Below are 23,821 nucleotides of genomic sequence, written 5' to 3'. Positions count from 1 at the left end.
TGGGGCTGGTGGCACAGGGGTGGGATGTGCCCCGTGACAGAGGAGTGTGGTGGAGGGATGTTTGTCATGCTCTTTCATAGCTCTGGGCAGCTTCAGTATTGCTGCTAACACCAACTTCTCTGTTTATATGCCCCAAGATAATTTTTCCTCATTAGGAAGGCCACACACTCCCCAGGATGAGGCTTAGAGCACCTTGGTCTAGTGGGAGGTGTCCGTGCCCATGGCACAGGGGTTGGAACTGGCTGATCTTTAAGGTCCCTTCCAGCTCAAGCCATTGTGTGGTTAAGAGCCATCCACTTCTTCTCCTCAGGTCTCATCAATGACCATAAAAACGCCCATGGGGACGCCCCACGGCCACCTCCTTCTGCAGCCCCACGGCCACCTCCTTCCACAGCCCCACGATGGAGCAACCCTCACCAACCTTCCTTCACCAGGAGGGGCACATTTTCCACCAGGTACCCCCAGCAAGCTCCCAGGGATTTCCAACCCCAGCAGAGTCACTCCTGGAGGAAAAAATATTCCCTTGTCAATCATCCACCAGGATCAATGTGCGACGGTGGAAGTGGTGGAAGAGCCAGCACCTCTCAGGTGTTTGGAAGCCTTGAGGACAACCAAGGACCTGAGCTACCAGAGCCCTCATCTCCAGAGAGACATGTGGACTTAACCAGGGATGGCAACATCGTTGTGGGGATCCAGCTGCCCCAGAGGGCCGGTCCTTTTGTGAAGGCAGGGGCTTTTGGCGACGGGGGCTCCTGCTGCGAGTTTGCTGGGCTGCAGACGGCGGTTGGTGCCGACGGGGGGTGACGGCAGAAACACGCCCAAATCTCAGTCCAGGAGCCAAAACGAGGAGAGAAGAGCTTCTCTCTCCGTTTCCTTCAGCTCCTCTCACCGCTTCGTGAGCTCGACGCGCGTGAGCCTGTCGGAGAGGCCTCAGAAGGTTCACCTGGCTGGCGACCGCTCCTTTGTCCCCTGCGGCGGCAGCAGCGAGAGCGCTGTCACGCTCAGATCCCAGCCGCAGCAGCATCCTTTGGTCCTGCCGGGTCACGCTCCACCATCTGGACACCTGGGCAGGAGAAAGGCAGAGCCTCCAGCCCCTGCTCAGCCCGGTTGTGAGCAGGCCGGGGATGGTTTCAGAGATCCGGAGCTCTGTGGAAGCGGTGAGATGGGCGCCAGAGGTCCTCGGGCTGCCAGTTTGGTGGTGGGGATGACTGCAGCTAAGAGCAGGTTTTCTGTAGCCCCCAAAGCCACCAGTCTCCAAAGAGCTGCCTCAACATCCATCTCCAGCAAATCTCCAAAGTTCAAGAAAACTAATTACACCTGGGTTGCCAGCCCTGGGAAGGGCTCTCGTGCTGTGAAGAGGTGGGCCAGCCCTAGGGCTTTGGAAAGCACAAAGAAGGTTGTTGGTGGAGCTGACAGAGGTGCTAAGGTGTCACCAAAAGCAGATTTGGGGACAAAGCTGAAGAAAGCGGGGCTGCAGTCCAAAGTGGGTGTTTCTCCCAGCAAATACAAGTGGAAAGCCTCCAGCCTGCAGACCTTGCCCTCCACCTCCAAGTCTGCATTCAGGTGGAGATCTGAGGATCAGAAAAAGCCTCCAGCTCCCAACCTCCCTCGAGCTGGGGCTGCTCCACCACCTCCCAGTGCAGCAGCTGGTGGTCTTGGTGGGCCCAAGTCCTTTGGTGATGCCACACTCTCCAGTTACAAAGTGAAGAGTCGGACCAAAATCATCAAGAAGAAAGGGAACTTGGGGTAAGTTGGTGGTGTTCTCAGAGTGCTGTCATTGCTGGTCACATTTTGTGTCCTGTCACCTGTGCCATGGCTAGAAGTGAAATTTATAGTCATAGAATGGTCTGGGTTGGAAGGGACCTCAAAGATCATCTAGTCCAACCCCGCCCTGCAGTAAGCAGGGGCATCTTGGCTCTGGGCAACCTGATCTAGTTGATGATGACCCTGCTTACGGCAGAGGGGGTTTGACTAGATGGTCTTTGGAGGTCCTTTCCAAGCCAGACCATTCTATGATTCTATCCTTGGCCAGATCAGGTTGCCCAGACCCCCACTGGGCCTCACTTTGCATATCTCCAGGGATGGGGCCTCAACCACCTCCCTGGGCAACCTGTTTCAGTGTTCCACTACATTCATGGTAAAGAACTTGTTCCAAGAGGGTTGTTATATTCTGGAAGATGTGTTTACCTTTGTCTTTCCAAGCGTGGTGACTTTGTTTTGTCTGGAGGCCACTTTCCAGGGTTGGAAGGTCTGAAGTTTTAATTGTTGACCAGTCTATGTAACTCTGGACTTCAGCCTTTCACACAGAGCTCTCCCATCCCTGTTCTCCAAAGGCTTTGCTTCAGCACTGAGGAGAATCCTCCCTGACCTGAATAACAGCAAAATATTCAAAGGAAAGGAAGAAGCTGTTTTGATTGATTTCCAGACTCTACCACCTCTCTCTGTTGGGGGATGGGGAAAGGAGAAGTGTCTTAAACTGCTGGAGAAAGCGTGGACCTTGATGATCCACCTTCCATCTCAGCTCTGGGCAAAGGGACCAAGTGTGTTTTGGTCAACTCTACTATATACTAACCCTGTGGTGTGCTCCTTCCCAGCTCTCCAACAGATAAGAAGAACATCTCTTCCACCACACCTCTGAAAGGTCACTTCCACCTCAGGAAGAAGAACTCCTTGAAGGGGAAAACTTCTGTGACACCAAAACGTTCCTCACCCAAGGGCCTGGTGCAGATTACCAAGCACAGGCTCTGCAGGCTGCCTGCCACCAGGATGCAGGGCTCCACCAGGGAAGGTAGGAACAACCAACCCATGGTGCTTATTGGCTGTGTGCTGGTTCCAAGGGAGACTGTTGGATTTGGAAATGGTTTTGTGGGTCCTCCAGGAGGGGAATCTGTTGTTGTTGGTCCTGGAGGAAACATTGAGGAGTTTGTTTGGAGTAAGGCTTCTACCTTACCCCAGAGCTGTCCTGTGCTTGGTCACCTCCATTTTAAAGCTGTGGCTTGGTTTTATTGTGGTTTTGCTGGACTTGCTCAAGAATGGAAGAGGTGGGAATCCATGTGTGAGACACATTGAGGAGAACTTTGGTTGGAATAAGGCTTCTGCCTTACCCCACAGCTGTCCTGTGCTTGGTCACCTCCATTGGTTTTATTGTGGTTTTATTGGACTTCCTCAAGGAAGAAAGAGGATGGCAGAGGTAGGAATACATCTCTAAGACCAGTCTGTCTTGTGGTGCCACAAAAGCTGCCATGAGATGTTCCTCTAGCAGCTACAGGCCTACCTAATGGACCTGTGCAGCAGCTGCAGGTGTCCATGGAATTTGCTTTCAGCCACTGTAATTAGAGGAATGTGAGATCCATCATATTTGTGAACAGGTTGGTTGTGTCCATGTCCTGCTGGTTTGGGTTGGCAACAGTCAGAGCAGAAACCACCTGGGTTTGGTGCTTTAGCAGGTGGTCAGTGCCTCATGGAAGAGGCCGTTGATTAAGAGACGGGATGCAGCCTGATGCAGGCCAGGTGTCCACTTTATTATGCAGAATCCTTCTTTACAAAACTAATACAACACAAAAGCAGTTTACAACAGGAACCAGGGACTCTGTTATATCAGTCTGCTGTATGCCTGAAGTCTTACCCTCTCAGGTCATAGCAACCACTTCTAATCAAATATCTGCCCTCCTCCAACAGCACTGCTGCACTGAGTTCCCATAGTTCACAAGCCATCAAGGCCAGCACTGTCTCCTTATCAGTCCAGCAGTGCTTGGAGCTCAGCTCTCCACGATTTAACCCTTCATTTCCCCCTTCTGTTATATTACAAGAATCCCCTTAACAAAGCAATTAATCAACCTCTCTAAGCATTACAATAAACAAGGTAAAAAAGGATAGCAGAAAGAATAAAGCAGTAAAAGCATGCATAATTGTTCTAAGAAAACTACAAAGCCAGAGAGAAAGTCCCCAGTTACCAAGCAATTTAAAAGATGAAGGCACTGGCCACTTAGCCAAAGTGTTTTCACATGTACATTGATCTGTAAAGACTGTGGAACAATTGTTTGGGTCTGAATTCTCCACCCTAAGTATTTCCAAGGTGGTACATTGTGAATTTTCTCAGATGCTACACAAAACCCCACTTGAGTCACAGTGGATACAATAAGGGCTATGGCTTTCTCCATGAGCTTGGGGCTTTGTGCTGCCACTAGGATGTCATCCATGTAATGATATATCAGAGCATCAGGAAGTGCCTCTCGAACAGGACAAAGAATTTTTGCTACATACCACTGACAAATTGTAGGACTATTTTCCATTCCCTGTGGAAGCACAACCCAATGATATCTCTGCAAAGGTTGTTGTATGTTGATGTCTGGAACTGAAAAAGCAAATTTAGGAGCATCATTTGGATGTAAAGGAATGCTAAAGAAGCAGTCTTTCAGGTCAATAACAGTTAAATGCCAATATCCTGGTATCATTGTGGGTGAGGGTAGCCCTGGTTGGAGGTTCCCCATATCTTCCGTAACACCATTAATCTTTCTGAGATCATGGAGTAAGCGCCACTTGCCTGTTTGTTTTTTGATGACAAAACCAGGAGAGTTCCATGGACTCGTGGAGGGAACAATATGCCCTTTCCCCAGTTGCTCTGTGACTAGTTCTTGGAGTGCATGAAGCTTTTCCAATGGTAGGGGCCATTGATCCACCCAGACAGGGGGATTTGTTTGCCATGTTAACTGGAGGGTGTCGCGCACCGCCATGGCCCCCTCCAAAAATGGGTGTTCATGGTCACTCCCCATTGTGAAAGCACATCACGACCCCATAGCACCATAGGCACAGATAAAACAAAAGGTTTCACAGAAGCTATATGTCCCTCTGGTCCCTGAATCTGAATGAAATTTAGGCTCTGATGACTTTCTCCAGCTCCCCCTATGCCTACCAGCGCCTGAGATGCAGTAGCTACAGGCCAGCGGGGGGGCCATTTAGCTTTGGAAATCACTGTGATGTCTGCTCCAGTGTGGTGGTTTGAGAGAGAAGGCCTAAGCTTTCTCTCCCCCACAAAGAGGAAAGAAAAACCACAGCTAACTCAGCCGGAGAAGTGGAAGGGATGCTGTATTTTACAAGCAATGTGGAAAATGCAAGATATGTACACAATATACATTACTTACAATATACATACAGAAATATACAGCAAAGTAAAAAAAAAGCAAGACTACAGGAATGAAATTCCCTCCTCTGGAGGAGGGTTCCCCCCCATACCCCCTTCTCTCCCCCCACCTCCCTTTTTTCCCAAAGAGGGTTAGAAAGAGAGAAAAAGGCAGTTATTAAGAAAGCAGAATCTTAGTAGGCCTCATGCGAATTAGTTGCTTGTCTGTTCAAGGTCACTCTGGCAAGGAGCCCAGAAGCAGGCAAGCTGGAAGAAGGAAGGAAGGAGACAAACTGAGAAAAAGTTCCAGCGCTGCTAAAACTTAAAACTACCTTCTACCAATCTACCAATGAAATTCGTTTAGAATATCTGATTGTTTTCCTTATTATTCCAAAACATTCAGCCAGAGTGTCCCAGCACTGTCCCTTTCTTAAAGGCACAGTGTCGTAGTTTGGGCTGGGTGCCCTCTGCTACAGGGGTGTTTCCTGTGTCCAGAAGTCCAGCCCAGTGGGTGGACACAGGAAATTAGGTTATTTCCTACCATGATCCCTTGCACCACTGTAAGTTTCACAGTGGGGTCTGGCACTTCCTCCTTCCTTCCTCTCTGCCACCTGGTAACTGGGGGAGAGATCTCCCGGCCATGGGTCTGGTTAGGCCCAAGGCCACGGGGGGATGGGCAGTCTCAGATCTGGCCAGCTGAGGCTAGCCTAGCAGTAGGGGGGGAAGGAGGAGCCCTGGGGGTTTTGGGTGCACCCTCAGGTGGGGATGGGATCTCTCTGGGTCTGTTTTGGGGTTTCTTCTTGTCACTGTATTTCTAGTTCTCTGCACGCACTCACTGTTCTATTTAAACTTTCCATCACTTTTGCAATCTGTTTGTCTGAGTCGTCATTTCTGCGAGTGGTGGGGAGGGGGTTTGCCCCAACCCATTACACACAGCCTCAAACGGTCACATACAGTATCAATAATACCACTAAGCACTATTTTCTGCTGACAATACATCAGGACACATTGACAGATAGGATGTTTTTGAGAGATAGTCTGTACCCACAGAATCTGTGGATCCCCAGTAGACCCGAATCCTCCTTTATTTCTTAAAGGTCCCTTTGCAGCGGGATGTTCCGATCCCAAGGGAAGCAATAATAGCTGTGCAATACGACTTCCCTTCGGTACCGTGCAGGGAGGAAACAGAGTCCATGCCATGATCTGAATTTTATCTGTGCTGTCAGAATCGACAACCCCAGGAAGCACAAAAAGCCCTGATATCATTGGTGATGATTTACCGAATATTAATGCCTGAGTTTTAACTGGAAGAGGACCTGACACACCTGTTGGCAATAAATGTACCATGGTATCAAGTAAAGTTACGGTGTCGGAGGTTGCCAGGTCCAGCCCTGCGCTGCCTGCTGTTGCTGGGCGGAGGTCAGAGATGCGTGTGCTGCAGCATCTGGCTGGCCAGTGGCAGCTGGATGATTTGTGTCTGTGTGCGGCGCCGTCCCGCGCTCCACATTCAGTTTCCCTGCGCAGGCTGCCCTTGAAACTTATACTCGGATCAACATTGGTTAGCATAGTGCCTCCCCTTCTGGCACTTAGGGCAAGTCCCAGGTGCCTTAGGTTTGGCTCCAGTATTAGCTACCAAACAATTCTTTCTGAGATGACCTGGTTTCCCACAGCCGTAAAAAACTGTAATGGGTTGGGGCAAACCCCCTCCCCACCACAGGCAGAAACAACGACTCAGACAAAGGGATTGCAAAAGTGATGGAAAGTTTAAATAGAAAAACAATAAAAAAACCAACAATGAAAGTTTTACAGAGAACCACAAGCACCGTGACAAAAGAGAGAGATCCCACAACATACCCAAGAACATCCCATCCCCACCTGGGGGTACACCCAAACCCCCAGGGCTCTTTCCTCCCCCCCCCCCCCCGCCCCCGCCAGCCTTGGGCTGGACTGGGCCCACCCCTTGGCACCTCCAGGTGTGGTCTGTGCAGTGGCATCCGGGCCAGCACTCAGCCTAAACCACCACACAAACTCCTGTATTCATTGGAGCATTCATAGCTGCAAAAGCTGCAGCCATAGCTTCATACTTATATTCCATCGTACCTATCTTATTACGTGCCTCAATCATTTCTAGCAAGGTGGGGTTTTGATTAGGCAAAGATTTTAACCACTTCTTACAATCTGCATTTGCATTTGCCACAGCTAATTTCAACAGTAATATTTCCCTGGCCTCCCCATTATCGATTTGGCGTTCTAAGACCAGTTTAAACCTGTCTATGAATTGCATATAAGGTTCCTGTGGTTCCTGAACGATATTCATAAGAACTTTTTGTGACTTTTGAGAGTCTGGGACTTTAAGAAAAGCCTTTCGTGCCTCTTCTCGTGATGCTTCCAGGGCTTCCCGCGGGCGGTCGCAGGCTTGCACTGCCGGGTTGGTGTGTTGACCCATGCCCGTGAGGTGATCCAATGTGAGTGCCGCTACGGCCTGATTGTTATGTCCCACATATGTAAGTAAGAGCGCTTGGAGCCCTTTTCTCCACTGGAACTCCCATAGAGTATACTGAGACGGAGTTAGCAACAGTTGTGCTAGAGATTTTAAGTTGTATGGTGTCATTACGTGATTGTTGAGTATAGATGTTAAAAGATTAGTGAAACAAGGAGAAGAGAGCCCATGCTCAGCAGCAGTACGATGGAGTTCTTTAATCACTGGGAAGGACAAAGCCTCCCATTGAGGGTTACCGCCTCTTCCCGCAGACAGTACAGGAGCCACGATTCTTGCGGCAACCTCAGTGTCTCCATTCCGCAAAGCTTGGTGCTTAATAGCAGCCCACACATCGTGAGGATCCCGGAGATAAAGGTCTGGTTCCCGTTCAGGATAGACAGGACCTGGATCTAGGAGGTCGTTGTCGGGGTGTGTGTGTGTGGGGGTATTCTGCTGCGTATGTACCCGAAGTCTCAGTCCGCAGCTTCGGCTTTGGTGGCAGCTTAGAGGGTAACGGAGGAGGAGTCTGAGCTCCCTCAATACTTTGTTCCGAGTTCCCTTCTTGTGCTTTAAGCATCTCAAATATAATCCGCCACCATGAAAGCATACGCTACGCCTCAGCATTCCCTGTGGTAGCAGCATCCCATAACTTCACCCCTACTTGATCCCAGATTTCACTCGTAAACATGCTAGATATTGTAACTGTCGGGATGTTCTCCTGCACCCACTCCAGCATCTCCTTAAGATCAGGGCCACAGATAACCTTGCCATGCTTTTTAAGGAGTTCTTGCATTAATTCATGAGCGTCTCCTTCTGAGGAGCTCTCCTGGTTCCCCATGTTTCCCACGGCTCACCTCTCGTCCAGCAGGAGGGATTGCTCTGGCTGGCCGGCTTTTCCTGCTTCCTTTCAGCAGCTCATTCAAAGTTCCGAGGGAATACGCGGCAGGACGCAGCTTAGTGTTTCATCGCCCCTATCACGTCGGGGTCACCATTCGCTGTGACTAAGAGACGGGACGCAGCCTGATGCAGGCCGGGTGCCCACAACACAAAAGCAGCTTACAACAGGAACCGGGGACTCTGTTACATCAATCTGCTGTGTGCCTGAAGTCTGACCCTCTCAGGTCATAACAACCACTCGTAATCAAATATCTGCCCTCCTCCAACAGCACTGCTGCACCGAGTTCCCATAGTTCACAAGCCATCAAGGCCAGCACTGGCTCCTTCTTATCAGTCCAGCAGTGCTTGGAGCTCGGCTCTCCAAGATTTAACCCTTCATTTGACGTTGCCTTGATAATCCAGTATTCTGGTGGTAGCCTGGTTTTGGGGCTGAATTTTGCTCCGTTTCTGGATGTCAAGAAACTCTTTGGTGTGTGGAGAAATGTAAGGAGAAGCTTCTTGACTTTGAGGGTGCTGGAGCAGGTTGCCCAGGGAGGTTGTGGAGTCTCCTCTGGAGAGACTCCAAACCTACCTGGACATTGATCATCCTGCTGTGGGTGACCCTGCTTTAGCAGGGGGGTTGGACTGGATGGTTTCCAGAGGAAAATGGTCTAGCACTGGGGTCCATTCACCTGCAGCTTTGGTGGACTCTTTCAGGCTGCTCTTCTCCTCTGCAGGGTGGGGGGCAGGAGGTTGTTGCTGCTTTGTCCAGTCTCTCCACAGTGCTGAATTAAACATCTTTATGCTAGGAGGACCTTGTGTAGTTGAGATCTCTTGCTGGGTCTGTTGTTTCTTGACATGGGGACTTTGAGGACTTGGGTGTGTGTCCTCTTCTGGAGATGCTCTCCATGACAGAGTGCAGTGGTGTAAGTTGGACAGTTCTTGCCAGCTTCACCTCACCTCCAGGCTGTCTCCTTGCTGCTGGGACATGGAATGCTCAATGCTGACATCACACGAGTAGCTGATCGCTGGTAATCCAAGCTGTTTTACCATCATCCAGGGGATCCCAGAGGGCTTGCTTTCCTTCTCTTTGTGCTGCTGGCAGCTGCTGAGCGATGCATGGCTGCTTTCCTTCTCCACTTAGCAGAGAAATTCAGTCTGAGAGAGTCCTGACTGCTTTAAAATGAATTTTGGCAGGGTTGGTGCTGCGTGCTGGGCATCTGGCTGTGGTTGGGGACCACCCAAGGTGCCTGCCCTACATGTTCCTGCTTTTCCTTGGGCAAGCAGCATCCTTGAGATGTAGGCCAAACAACCAACTCCAGCAGAGCTTGACCCTTCATAACTAGCTGTGCATTTGGTTCCTTTGTGTAGAATTGAGCTTTTGGGCTTGAATCCTTGGGACCTGTAGGCTTTTCTAGGGTTTAGTCCAAGGTGGTGTGGTGTTGTTATCCTAGGTGTATCCTGGGGTGACCAGCAGCTCGAGGGAGGTTCATCTTCCCCTCTACTCTGGTGAGGCCATAGCTCGAGTCCTGGGTCCAGTTCTGGGCTTCCCAATTTGGGAAGATTTGCTGCAGAGGATACAGAAAAGGGCTACAAAGATGCTGAGGGGACTGCAACATCTCTCTACTGAGGAGAGACACAGGGGACTGGAGCTTTTTAGTCTGGAGAAGACTGGGGAGGGATCTCATCAATACTTATAAATATTTAAAGGGTGGGAGTCAGGAGGATGGACCAAGCTTATCTCAGTAGCACCCAGTGGCAGGACAAGAGGTAACAAGAGCAATCTTGAAGACAAGAAGTTCCATCTAAATGTGAGGAGGAACTCCTTTTAATTTAATGATGAGAGAACACTGGAACAGGCTGCCCAGAGAGGTGGTGGAGTCTCTCTCTCTGGAGATATTCAAAACCCATCTAGACATGCTCCTGTGTGACCTTCTCTAGGTGAACCTGCCCTGGCAGTGGGGTTGCACTTCATGATCTCCAGAGGTCCCTTCACAGAGTGTTAGGGGTGGGATATGTAGCTTAATGTGTTGGACTCTGGGCTTTTACAGCTCTTTAATTATTCCTGGAGTATTCCTACACTTTTTGCTCTAGGAGGTGTGTGTGATCTGGGACAAAAAGGTTGTTAGATGCTGAATGGGGCAGGGATGGTTTTGCAGCAGTAGCTCAAGGTCTGCTGAGAGAATTCAGCCACTGGTAGGGCTTGGAGCAGCTCTGACATCACTTGTGTTTGGTGCCTCTGAATGTCTGGCTATGTATGTAGCAGTAGGTGTCTTCTGGTTTCCCTACAGCAAGATGGGCAGGTTTGTGGGTTCAATTCTTGGCTCTCAGGATTCAAGAGGGTTGGTTTTATTTGACTTTCCTCTGCATAAGTGTGAGGTTTCATCCTGTGCATGGGGTTTAAGTGCTGCCATTTCTCACAAAACAAGTGTGTGAGGGAAGTAGATGGGGTGTGGAGATGTTACTGGGGGCATCTGGGAGCAGTGCAGGGCTTGTGAGACTAGGAACTCCAATTTGTCCTTCCCTCCAAAAGAGCCCAAGAAGTTAAATGGATAGAGAGAAGAGAGGAGGGGGAAGAGGGGGGATTAGAGGAGAGGAGCAGAAGCTGGGAGCTTTCTGGGGCTAGACTGGTGACTGTCCTGGGATGACTGAGTGGTTTACCACCAGTTAGTGTGAGTCAGGGCTAAAGACAGAAGGACAGCTGGGGAGGAGCATGTCCTGCTTGGTGCTCCGCAGTGTGGGTGTAAAAAGCCAGGTCAGTCCCTTCTGTGGTGACACAGCTTTGCTCTCTCCTGCTGGTCCTGTTCAACAGGCTTTGGGGATATGTGGCATGACTGAAAATGTTGCTGCTGCTATTCCCAGGGATGCACACAATGGTCTCTCCATCTCCTGACTCTCCAGTTCCCCTTGTGGACCCAAATGGACCTGCTTGATCTCCTGTAGTGGGGCAGCTCTTCAGCAGTTAAATCCAAAACACCCATGTGATGAAGTGGAACATTTAATAACCACTCAGAAATCAGGGCATGTCCCACATGGAAGCTGTTCTGATGGGACAGGAGAATGATGAAACATTTCTGGCACAGTTTGTACTCTCTCCATCATCCAGGTACTTCCACACCAAGCAGCATGTGTGTGTAGGAGGAGCTCAAGTGCTTGGCCAAAGCAGAGGAATAGAAAATGTTCTGATGCTTAGCAGAGACAAATTAATGTTGATGAAACATCCTTCAGATGTTGGACTTCTTGACCACTTAGTATTTAATATTGATGTGCCATTAATATTAAAGAATTCTTTAGTTTTTGTGTTCTTCCCTCCCTCCTCTTCCCTCCCTCCTCTTCCCTCCCTCCTCTTCCCTCCCTCCTCTTCCCTCCCTCCTCTTCCCTCCCTCCTCTTCCCTCCCTCCTCTTCCCTCCCTCCTCTTCCCTCCCTCCTCTTCCCTCCCTCCTCTTCCCTCCCTCCTCTTCCCTCCCTCCCCTTCCCTCCCTCCCCTCTCTATCCTCTTCTCTCTCATATAACTTCTTGGGCGCTTTTGGAGGGAAAGAGAAGTTGGAGAAAATGACTTTGGGAGTTGTGACTGCACTCAGGTGCTGCTTTGGGCCCACTCCTGAGCCTGATGAAGCCTTCCCCATGTCTGACTTGGTTTCACTGGATTTGTTTCATTGGGCACCTGCATTTTTTAAGCCTTCTGGTGGAATTTCAAGGTTCATAGTGACCTTATCTACTGAACTGGAAAATTCAGGCTTGAAGCTGGACTATTTAAATCTGAATCAGGGAGCTGGATCTGGTCCAAGAGGGATAAAGGGCAGTGGTTGCAGGAAAAAGCTGGAGGATCAGCAGGGGATCATCAGGATGCTCCTCCGGCCACTGGCACCACAGTGTTGCATCAGAATGATTGAGTGCAAGTTACCTCTGTGATTTCTGTTCCTTTTCTGTTTCAAAGGAACTCTTTAGGTATTGTTAACTAGATAAAACACTGGCAACACTAGAATGAGGTAATTAAGGGATATCTTATATGTTTATTGTTTTATTGTGATTTGCCATAGTTGGAAGAGCTCTTAGGGGTAAGAATTGGAGGTTCAGGCTCTAACTGTGTGGGAGTCATGCTGGGGATGGTTCCTGGGCTCTGCCCTCATTTTGCAATTCCTTCTTGGATGCAAGAAACAGGTAATTAAGGATGGGAAACCCCTCAACCATCTGGTTTTGGCTTTGGTTTTTTTTTGGCCTCTGAGAACCAAAGGATTTGATTTGGAGGCTAAACACCAAGCTCCTGCTCTGTCATTTCTGAAGTGACTTTTCTACTTTAGCCTGGAGAAGAGGAGGCTCAGGGCAGATCTTATTGCTGTCTACAACTACCTGAAGGGAGGTTGTAGCCAGGTGGGGGTTGGTCTCTTCTCCTAGGCAACCAGAACAAGAGGACACAGTCTCAAACTGCACCAGGGGAGGTTTAGGCTGGATGTTAGGAAGAAGTTCTTCATGGAAAGAGAGATTGGCCATTGGAATGTGCTAGCCAGGGAGGTGGTGGAGCCACCATCACTGGAGGTGTTTAGGAAGAGACTGGATGGGGTGCTTGGTGCCATGGTTGAGTTGATTAGATGGTGCTGGATGATAGGTTGGACTTGATGATCTCAAAGGTCCCTTCCAACCTGTTCTGTTCTACCAATAAGGGGTTGTGGCAGTTTTGTTGTCTACATGGCAAAAGTCTGCCCTGAACTGGCTTTTCTTTGGTTGCTTTTGTCACAGAAACCAGCTAATGCAATACAAAATACAAGAAACTGGTGGTGATATGTTGGGCCAACACCACCTTTTGGCCCTGTCCTGGCTTGGGCTGCCTTTGTCTGTTTTCTCCATGCTGGAACTGGGGTTGTGCCCAAAAGCACAAGGGCGAGACCTTTTTCTCACCAATTTGAAGGGAAACTAGCACTTCTGAGTGAGGTTTGATCTAGATCTGATGGGAGAGGGATGTGCTTGCTCCTCCTGTCCTACAGGTCCTGTGTGAGCAGTGTGGATGTGGAAATCCCCACCTCTTTCTCAACAGCTTGTTTGGCGTCTTGCAGGCTGAAGCCCTTTCTTGTTTTGGGTGGAAAGCAGGTGAGTGCCTGCAGGCATGGACCTTTAACAGATCACAGAATCATTTAGGCTGGAAAAGACCTTTAAGATCGACCATTAACTGGACTCTACCAAGGGTGCTGCTAAACCATGTCCCTCAGCACCACATCCACACAGATTTTCAGTTGCTCTGAGGATGTGACTCCACCACTGCGCTGGGCAGCCTGGGCCAACCTTGACAACCCTTTTGTGGAAGAAATTGTTCTTTGTGTGCAACCTAAACCTCCCCTGGCAACCTGAGGACATGTCTTCTCCTGTCACTTGTTTCTGGAGAGAAGAGACTGACCACCTGGCTCCAACCTCCTTTCAGGGAGTCGTAGAGACCCAGGAGGTCTCCCCTCAGCCTCCTTTTCTCCAGGCTGAACAATCCCAGTTCCCTCAGCTGCTCTTCACAAGATTTCCAGACTCTTTACCAGCTTTGTTGCCTTTCTCTGGACATGCTCCAGCCCCTCAATGTCCTTCTTGTAGTGAGGGACCCAAACCTGAACCCAGGGTTTGAGGTGAGGCCTCACCAGTGCCTCGTCCAGGGGTACAATCCCTGCTCTAGTGTGGCAATACCAGTGAAGAGCAGTGTGATCAATCTGGCAGTGCAAGCCTAGAGCCTGGCATGGTGGTAGGCTGTGCTCAGCATAAATGCAGAGCCAGCTAGCAGTGTAGCAAAACAGTGCTGTGCCTGCAGCATGTAACTAAAACAGGGCACTGGTAGCTATAAACATGGAAAGTTATCTTGGGACAACAGGACATGCACCTGCATCAACAACCTCACGTGTCGTTAGTAGCTGGGCCAATAATCTGTAATAGTGCAATGTGTGGTCACTCATAGGGAACCAATGGAGCCATGCCAACAAGGCACTCCGAGTTTAGATAAGTTGTAGAAGTTCCCTTGCTACACACTCCTGCCTTTCCTTTCCCTTCTTCTTCTGTGCTTTACTTTACTGTGCTATACTTGCACCACAGGCCTGCACCATAGGCCTGCAACACTGGAACAAGAAAGGAACAATACTCGATCATATTGGTCAGCTGTATTGACTCCAATCTCCACACCATTACTCTAGTCCTGGCCACCCTGCGGCTGATAGCTTAGGTAGCTTCAGTGGCTCAGTTGGTAGGGGGTAGAACTAGGAGTGTTGAGGTCATGGGCTCAAACCCTGGAGGAGTAATTGGAGTTATCATTTTCTCAAGGGAGACCTCATTGCCCTCTACAACTACCTGAAAGGTGATTGTAGCCAGGAAGGGGTTGGTCTCTTCTCCCAGGCACCCAGCACCAGAACAAGGGGACACAGTCTCAAGCTGCGCCAGGGGAGGTTCAGGTTGGATGTTAGGAAGAAGTTCTATACAGAAAGAGTGATTGCGCTATGGAATGGGTTGCCCGGGGAGGTGGTGGAGTCGCCATCATTGAAGGTGTTCAGAAGGAGACTTGATGGGGTGCTTGGTGCCATGGGTTAGCTGTTTGGGTGGGTTGGATTGGTTGATGGGTTGGACACGATGATCTTGAAGGTCTCTTCCAACCTGGTTTGGTTTATTCTAATAAAGGTTTATTCTAATAAAGGTTTGGACTCGAGGTGAGGAGAAAGTTCTTCACTGAGCGAGTCATTCGTCATTGGAATGTGCTGCCCAGGGAGGTGGTGGAGTCACCGTCCCTGGAGGCGTTCAAGAGGGGATTGGACGTAGCACTTGGTGCCATGGTCTAGTCATGGGGTCTATGTTGATAGGTTGGACTCGATGATCCTCGAGGTCTCTTCCAACCTTAGTGATACTGTGATACTGTGATACTGTGATCCAAGCCAGGATGCTGTTGGCTTTCTTGGCCGCCTGGGCACACTCTGGCTCCTCTTCAGCCAGCTGTTAACTTCACCCTTCCAAAACATCTGTGTTGTGTCCCTCCTTGGCAGCCTCAGTGCCACTGAGGATGTGTTCACCCTGCTGGGGCACAGCAGCTCTGTCAGTTCTTATCCCCTCAGCTTTTCCTTCAGGAATAACTGGAATGAAGTGCTAAGAATTAAGATTATTTTAACTGTGTTTAACTACTTCTTCTAATGCCAAAGCTATGGCCTATCCATGGATGAGGAGCTGCCCACCCCTGTTTGCTGTGGGTCTGGTGCTCCAAAAAGAAAGGAAATTGGGAATTTGGGGGAATCTCTCCCTGCCTTTCCTCACAGGGAGGGCAGGATTGGGAATTAGCCTGGAGAAGAGGAGGCTCAGGGCAGACCTTATTGCTGTCTACAACTACCTGAAGGGAGGTTGTAGCCAGGTGGAGGTTGGTCTCTTCTCCCAGGCAACCAGCAGCAGAACAAGAGGACACAGTCTCAAGCTGTGCCAGGGGACGTTTAGGTTGGAAGTTAGGAAGAAATTCTTCATGGAAAGAGAGATTGGCCATTGGAATGTGCTGCCCAGGGAGGTGGTGGAGTCACCATCCCTGGAGGTGTTTAGGAAGAGACTGGATGGGCTGCTTCTTGGTGCCATGGTTTGGTCAATTAGATGCTGTTGGGTGATAGGTTGGACTCAATGATCTCTGAGGTCTCTTCCAACCTGGTTAATTCTGTTCTATTTTCTGGCTTTTTTTTTTTTTTTTTTTCCAGGGAGGGCAGTAGTGGGAATTTTGTTCCCTTCTTTGCAGGGAGGACAGAACAGGAGTTTTGGGAGATTTATTCCTTTCAGTGTGGGCAGAATGTGGAATTTTGGGGAAGAGAGCAGAATTGGGAATTTCAGGGTATCTCTCCCGGCCCTTATTTGCAGGGAGGGCAGAACTGGGAATTTTGGGGATCTCTTCTTCCAGGGAGGGCAGAATTGGCAGGTGTTGGGATCTCTTTATTTAAACCTTTATTTAGAATAAACCAAACCAGGTTGGAAGAGACCTTCAAGATCATCACGTCCAACCCATCAACCAATCCAACCCACCCAAACAGCTAACACATGGCATCTCTTCTTTGCAGGGAGAGCAGAATTGGGACGTTTGGAGAATCTGGCTTTGCAGGGAGGGCTGAACTGGGACGTTTGGGGAATCTCTTTGCAGGGAGGGCTGAATTGGGACGTTTGGGGAATCATTCTTTGCAGGGAGGGCAGAATTGGGACGTTTGGGGAATCTGGCTTTGCAGGGAGGGCTGAACTGGGACGTTTGGGGAACCTCTCTTTGCAGGGAGGGCTGAATTGGGACGTTTGGGGAATCTCTTTGCAGGGAGGGCAGAATTGGGACGTTTGGGGAGTCTCTTTGCAGGGAGGGCAGAATTGGGACGTTTGGGGAATCATTCTTTGCAGGGAGGGCAGAATTGGGACGTTTGGGGAATCTCTTTGCAGGGAGGGCAGAATTGGGACGTTTGGGGAATCTCTCTTTGCAGGGAGGGCTGAATTGGGACGTTTGGGGAATCTCTCTTTGCAGGGAGGGCTGAATTGGGACGTTTGGGGAATCTCTCTTTGCAGGGAGGGCTGAATTGGGACGTTTGGGGAATCTCTCTTTGCAGGGAGGGCTGAATTGGGACGTTTGGGGAATCTCTCTTTGCAGGGAGGGCTGAATTGGGACGTTTGGGGAATCTCTCTTTGCAGGGAGGGCTGAATTGGGACGTTTGGGGAATCTCTCTTTGCAGGGAGGGCTGAATTGGGACGTTTGGGGAATCTCTCTTTGCAGGGAGGGCTGAATTGGGACGTTTGGGGAATCTCTCTTTGCAGGGAGGGCAGAATTGGGACGTTTGGGGAATCTCTCTTTGCAGGGAGAGCTGAATTGGGACGTTTGGGGAATCTCTCTTTGCAGGGAGGGCTGAATTGGGACGTTTGGGGAATCTCTCTTTGCAGGGAGGGCTGAATTGGGACGTTTGGGGAATCTCTCTTTGCAGGGAGAGCTGAATTGGGACGTTTGGGGAATCTCTCTTTGCAGGGAGGGCAGAATTGGGACGTTTGGGGAATCTCTCTTTGCAGGGAGGGCAGAATTGGGACGTTTGGGGAATCTCTCTTTGCAGGGAGGGCTGAATTGGGACGTTTGGGGAATCTCTCTTTGCAGGGAGGGCTGAATTGGGACGTTTGGGGAATCTCTTCTTTGCAGGGAGGGCAGAATTGGGACGTTTGGGGAATCTCTCTTTGCAGGGAGGGCAGAATTGGGACGTTTGCAGGCTCTGTCTTGCAGGCAGCCCTGCAGAGGGCACTCGTGCCCCTCTCATCTCCTCGGTCCACCTTTTTCTGGTTATTGATGGCCTAATTTCTTCTTTTATGTGAAAGAAAGCAGATATCAAGTAATTTGCAGCAATAACCTGCTAATGCCGGGCCAGTATCAAAACTCCCATGTTCATTTCAAGTGGCAGATAAAACACTAATATATAATTATCCTTGCAAATTGGATTGTTTTAAATAACCAAAAGGGCTATGGCCAAAGGAGAAAACTATTCCCATTTCCCTTGAGTTACTATTGAGGTGTAATTGCTGCGCTCAATCAATTTCCCTGGCATTAGAAATTCCATCACAATCAACATTAAGCTTTATTCATTGTGATGGTTAAGAGCTGGGCTATTTCTTCTCCTTCTTCTTCTCCTTCTTCTTCTTCTTTTTTTTTTTTTCTTCTTCTTTTTATTTTTTCCTCCCTCCTCCCCCCCCCCCCCCTCCCCCCTTTCCTTAACTGGCAAAATTAATCAGGAGAAAGATTTTAAACATTTACCCATGTGAAAGAGGTCAGCTCTGCCACTGTATTGCTCAGCAGATAAGGGGGCTAATAAAAAGAAAATTGAATTACTAATGATCACCAGGAACTGAGTATATAAAACCTGGCAATCACCTCCTCCCCCTCCCCCCACCCCCCCACCTTCACTCCCCCCTCCCTTCCTTCTTCCTCCTCTCCAGGAGGGGAGGGTGAGGGGGGGTAAGAAAGGGGGGGGGGAAGAAAAGAGAATCAATTTTCTTCAGACAAGGTGTGCTCATTTTTTTTTTATCTCTTTCTTCCCTGGATATTTTTTTGTTTTGTTGCTTTTGGGGCCCTCATATTATCAGCAATTTAAGTTGAAAGCAGCATAAACAGGAGGAAACAGTTAGAAAATAATGAGGCTAAAAGGTGTAAAAACTGCTGCAGGATAGATGCTGGACACAATTTGTGGGTGGTTTTTTTTTTTTTACCACAACAGATAATCACTTTAATTGAATTTCAAACTGCATTGTTCAGCAGCAGCAGCAGCAGCAGGGTGAGGAGAGGAAGGGGGGGGTTGGAATTTAGAGGATATTACAAAGATGCTGCTGAGAGGTTCCTCTTGGTGGCTTTTCCCCTCTGTAATGTTCCCCTTGCAGGCAGGACTCCTCAGCTGTGTGCTGAGGGTTGCTGAGGCACAGTCACAGCTGGCTGGAAGGAGGAGGTGGACAAAGCAAGAGGTGGATTTCTCTAGGGAGCTTTTTTTGTGGTCTTGGCTCTGGTCCTGAGATAACTTGGTGTTCACCAGGTTTGATGGTTCAAGATCACCCTGAAAATGGGTTGTGCCATCTTGAGATGAACTTCTTTCAGAGAATCAGAGAACTGGTCTGGAAAAACCCTCTAGGATCATCAAGTGCAGCCATTGACTGAACGCCACCATGGCCACTAAACCATGTCCCAAAGTGCCATGTCCACAGGTTTCTTCAACATCTCCATGGATGGTGACTCCACCACCTTCTGGGCAGCCTGTTCCAGTGCCTGACTGTTCTTTCAGTAAAGGAATTGTTCCTCGTGTCCAACCTAAACATCCCCTGGTACAACTTGAGGCCATTTCCTCTCCTTCTGTCACCTGATGCTAGAGGGAGGAGACCAACCCCCACCTCACTGCAGCTGACTTAATAGAATTGGAGAACTCTAGGGGTTGGAAGGGACCTCTGGAGATCATCCAGTCCAATCCCTCTGCCAAAGCAGGATCCCCTAGGGCAGGTCACACAGGGGCACATCCAGATGGGTGTTGAAAGCCTCCAGAGAAGGAGACTCCACAACCTCTTGGGCAGCCTGCTCCAGGGCTCCATCACCCTCGCAGCAGAGAAGTTTTCCCTCGTGTTGAGGTGGAACTTCCTGGATTCCAGTTTGTATCCATTGCCCCTTGTTCTGTCACAAGGCACCTTTGAAAACAGACTGCCCCCCTTCTGCTTACAAGGGGCAGCTGAGGGAGCTGGGGTGGTTTAGTCTGGAGAAGAGGAGGCTGGGGAGAGACCTTCTGGCTCTCTACAGCTCCCAGGAAGGAGATTGAAGTGAGGTGGGGGTCAGTCTCCTCCCTCTAGTATCAGTTGATAGAATGAGAACAAATGGCCTTAGGTTGCCCCAGGGGAGGTTTAAGTTGGACATGAGGGAAAATTTCTTAATGGAAAGGGTTGTCAAGACCTGGCCCAGGCTGCCCAGGGAAGAGGTGGAGGCCCCAGACCTGGAGGAATTGAAAAGCTGTGTAGATGTGCTGCTGAGGGCCATGGTTTAGTGGTGAGCTGGCAGAGCTGGGTTAATGGTTGGGCTTGATGATCTCAGAGGTCTTTTGCAACCAAAATGTTTCTGTGATTGCCATGCTGCCAGGGATGTCTCTCTGGCTGTGCCATGCAGCTTCATCCTTTGATTTCTTTTGCTCCCTGGGTTTGGAGGGTGGTGTGGACTTGTGGTGGGGTGGAGGAAGCACCATGACTCAGCACACTGCCTGTTGAGAGAGCTTTGCAGGCTTTGACTGGTGAACTGGTACTTTGGTGAGGTGACAGAGCTGTCACACTGCCATCACCATCCACAACATGCCTTGGCAAAGGAAACCAGATTGATGAGAGTCACAGTTAGGAGAGATGCACAGCTGTGAGTCTTTAAAATCAGAGACTGGGTTGAGTTGGAAGGGACCTTAAAGACCATCTAGTTCCAGCCCCCCTGCCTTTGGCAGGGATGCCTTCCACTAGACCAGGTGCTCAAGGCCACATCCAAGCTGGCTTTGAACACCTCCAGGGATGGAGCCTTCACAGCTTCTCTGGGCAGTTTGTTCCAGTGCCTCACCCCTCCCGCTCAAGGGGAAGACTTGCTTCTTAAATCCAGCTTCTTCCAGTCTGAAGCCTTCACCCCTGGTCCTGTCACTCCATGCCTTTGTAAAATGTCCTTTTCCAGCTCTGCTGTAGCTGTAGGAAGATTGAAGTAAGGTCTCCCTGGAGCCTTCTCTTCTCCAAGCTGAGCAGCCCCAACTGTCCCAGCCTGTCCTCACAGCAGAGGAGTTCCAGCAGCTTGCATCGTTGCTGTGCCCTCCTCTGTTCCTTCTCCAACAGGCCCATATCTTTGTTTTGCTGAGGTGGAGCATCAACCACATTGGAGTGGTGCTCTAGCCCTTGTATGGGTCCCTTCTCTGGACCCCCACTAACAGTTCATAGATTCATAGAATGGTTTTGGTTGGAAGGGACCTTGAAAATCACCTAGTTCCACCCCCCTTGCCATGGGCAGGGACACCTTCCACTAGACCACCTTGCTCAAGGCCTCATCCAACCTGGCTTTGAATGCCCCTAGGGAGGGGGCATCCACAACTTCCCTGGGCAATATGTTCCAGTGTCCTCCTTGTGTTGGATACTTGTGGAGGCTCCAAAGCTGGACACACTACTCCAGATGGGAGAGCAAGTAGAGAAAGAGAATCACCTCCTTTCCTATTTATCTTTGCTTTCCTCCTGACTCAGTCTGAGATAAGACAGGGCTTTGTGTTGCCAGCTTCCTGCTTGTCTTCTGCCATCACCAGCACTGAAGTTGCCTTCTGTGAAGCTGCTGAACAGGAGGAAATCCTGTTTGTATTTCCTTCTTCCCAGAGAGAAATTCCACTGGGATTTTTAAGACCTCTTTCACCCTGCCACCTGGAATTCTCACCTTCTAAAAAGTCCCTAACCCCCAATTTCTCATTTTCCTTGCCCAACACTGCAAGGGTGGTGGGATGGGCCAAGGAATGCTGGCTTGGCAAAAGGCTGGTAGCAGAAGTTAGTAGAAGGAGCTGGTTTGTGTTACTGATGCCCAGGCATGAGTAAATGGGGTGTAAATGGTGAGGAGTAAGTTATGGCTGGCAGCTGAATGCTCAGCTGCTGTTAATTTTATTGCCACTGCCTGCTTGGATCCTTCTGGCAGCTTTGAAAACCTCAGTGGTGGATTTTTGCTCTCCTTCTAGAGTGGTGGCCAGCCAGAAAATGTTCCTCATGGAGAAGTTCCTGGTGGGGTTTTGTTTGGGTGTGTGTTTTACTTCCAGCTGGGTTGCTTGCTGCTTGTTTTTCTGTTCCTTTTTGTGACTTGGCCATAGTGCTGGTGCTGCCTGGGAGGTGACAGATCATGTTACAGGTGAGCTAAGCTGCTGTGATATCTCTCTTATGTCTTATTAGAAAGAGTCAGAGGTGATGATCCACTGCCCTAGGAAGAGGTCCTTGTGCCCCAGATAGCACAGCTCAGGACCCCTTGGAGCTCATCATGCATTTTCTTCTCTCCTCCATCATAAATGTTGTCTTTCTAAGATTCCTAGGTAATTCCTAGGGCCTTTCTGGGTCCTTGACCTGGACAAGCTGGAGAGTTGAACCTCTCATAAGGTGCAAGAACCTCATGAAGGTCAAGAAGGGCAACAAGGGCAAGTGTAGAGTTCTGCATCTGTGGAGGAGCAACTCCCTGCAGCAGTACAGGTGAGAGGTAACCTGCTGGAAAGCAACTCTGCAGAGACAGACCTGGGAGTGCTGGTGGACAGCAGGGTCACCAGCAATGTGCCCTTGTGGCCAAGCAGGCCAGTAGTCTCCTGAGGCACACAAAGAAGAGTCTGGCCAGCAGGTAGAGGGGAGGTTCTTCTCCTCTACTCTGCCCTAGTGAGGCCATATCTGGAGTCCTGGGTCCAGTTCTGGGCTCCCCAGTTCAAGACAGGGAACTACTGGAGAGAGTTGAGTGTAGTCTCTGAAGATGCTGAGGGGCCTGGAGCAGCTCTGCGAGGAGGAAAGGCTGAGAGCCCTGGGTCTGCATAGCCTGGAGAAGAGCAGCCTGAGAGGGGATCTGATCAATGCTCAGCAAGACCTAAAGGGTGCAGGGCAAGAGGCTGGAGCCAGACTCTTGTCAGTGGTGCCCAGTGACAGGATAAGGAGCATAACCTGGAATACAGGAGGTTCCACCTGAACATGAAGAAAAACTTCTTTGCTGTGAGGGTTCAGAGCTCTGGAAGCTGCCCAGAGAGTTTGTGGAATCTCCTCTGGAGAGATTCCAAACCCACCTGGACATTACAATCCTGGGCACCCTGCTGTGGGTGCCCTGCTTTAGCAGGTGGGTTGGACTGAATGATCTCCAGAGGTCCCTTCCAACCCTGACCATGCGGAGATTCTGGGATTCCTATCTTGTTCCTAGCTCAGATGAACCCTTCCCAGGCTCAGCAGGCCAGCCAGCCTCCTGTCCTTGTGCTCTCACACAGAGGTTTGACCTTGCCCATAGATCATTGTGTTGTCAGGCCTCTCTTCCCTCTGTTGCTGGGCTTGTCCTTGGGGGCCAGGGGTGGAGCATGGGTGGCCCAGTGGCTCCTCTCCCTCGCAGTAATTGGGAAAAGTTCACATAGTTGGCTGCTTGCCCTCCAGGGTGACGTCAGTCTTCGTAAGTAACGGTTTTGGGTTTCTGCCTCTGCTTGGCATTTACAGGTGACTTGTCCCGAGCTGCCAGAGGAGCTGCAGGCAGCCAGCAGTGGGGATTCTGCTGTCAGAGCCCTCTGTTAAAAATAACAGGCTGCTTCCAGCCAGGGAAGTCGGCCTTGCTCAATGAGGAGGTGTCACCACCTAGAGAAACCTTCTCCTCGGCGCTCAGCTCCAGCTCCGCAGCGTTTGTAGAGTCACAGAATTGCTTCAGGTGGAAGAGACCCTTAAGATCAAGTCCAACCTTCAGCCAACTTCACCATGGCCATTAAACCATGCCCCAAAGTGCCATGTTGGTATGTTTCTTAAACACCTCCAGGGATGGTGACTCCATCACCTCCCTGGGCAGCCTGTTCCAATGCCTGACCACTCTTGCAGTGAAGTTTTTCCTAACGTCCAACCTCAGCGTCCTCTGGTGCAACTTGAGCACATTTCCTCTTCTATTACTTACTACTTGGGAGAAAAGACCAACTCCAGCCTCCTTTGAGGGAGTTGTAGAGAGCCAGAAGGTCTCCCCCCAGCTTCCCTTTCTCCAGGCTGAACAACCTCAGGTCCCTCAGCTGCTCCTCACCAGTCCTGTTCTCCAAACCCTTCCCCGGCTTTGTTCCCCTTCTCAGGACCTGCTGCAGCACCTCAGTGTCTAAGCTGAACACCGAGTCTCTCATTCCTTTTTTCCCTCCTT

At 50.0% G+C, this 23,821-nt stretch overlaps 1 protein-coding gene across 1 annotated transcript in view; it reads left to right on the top strand.

Annotated features, from left to right (window-relative positions):
• The window catches only part of ZC3H3 (zinc finger CCCH-type containing 3), a 164,918-nt gene that overhangs the window by 669 nt on the left and 140,428 nt on the right, over window positions 1–23,821 (top strand). The window contains 3 exon segments of the mRNA XM_068163211.1: window positions 311–782; window positions 784–1,746; window positions 2,595–2,788. Coding sequence (XP_068019312.1) covers window positions 311–782; window positions 784–1,746; window positions 2,595–2,788 — 1,629 coding nt within the window.

Source organism: Melanerpes formicivorus, unplaced genomic scaffold (assembly GCF_026170545.1).
Source record: "Melanerpes formicivorus ecotype bairdi unplaced genomic scaffold, bMelFor1.0.p_v2 SCAF_71, whole genome shotgun sequence".
NCBI lineage: Eukaryota > Metazoa > Chordata > Aves > Piciformes > Picidae > Melanerpes > Melanerpes formicivorus.
The sequence above is the reverse complement of the archived record's forward strand: the minus strand, read 5'-3'. Positions and strand labels throughout refer to the sequence as shown.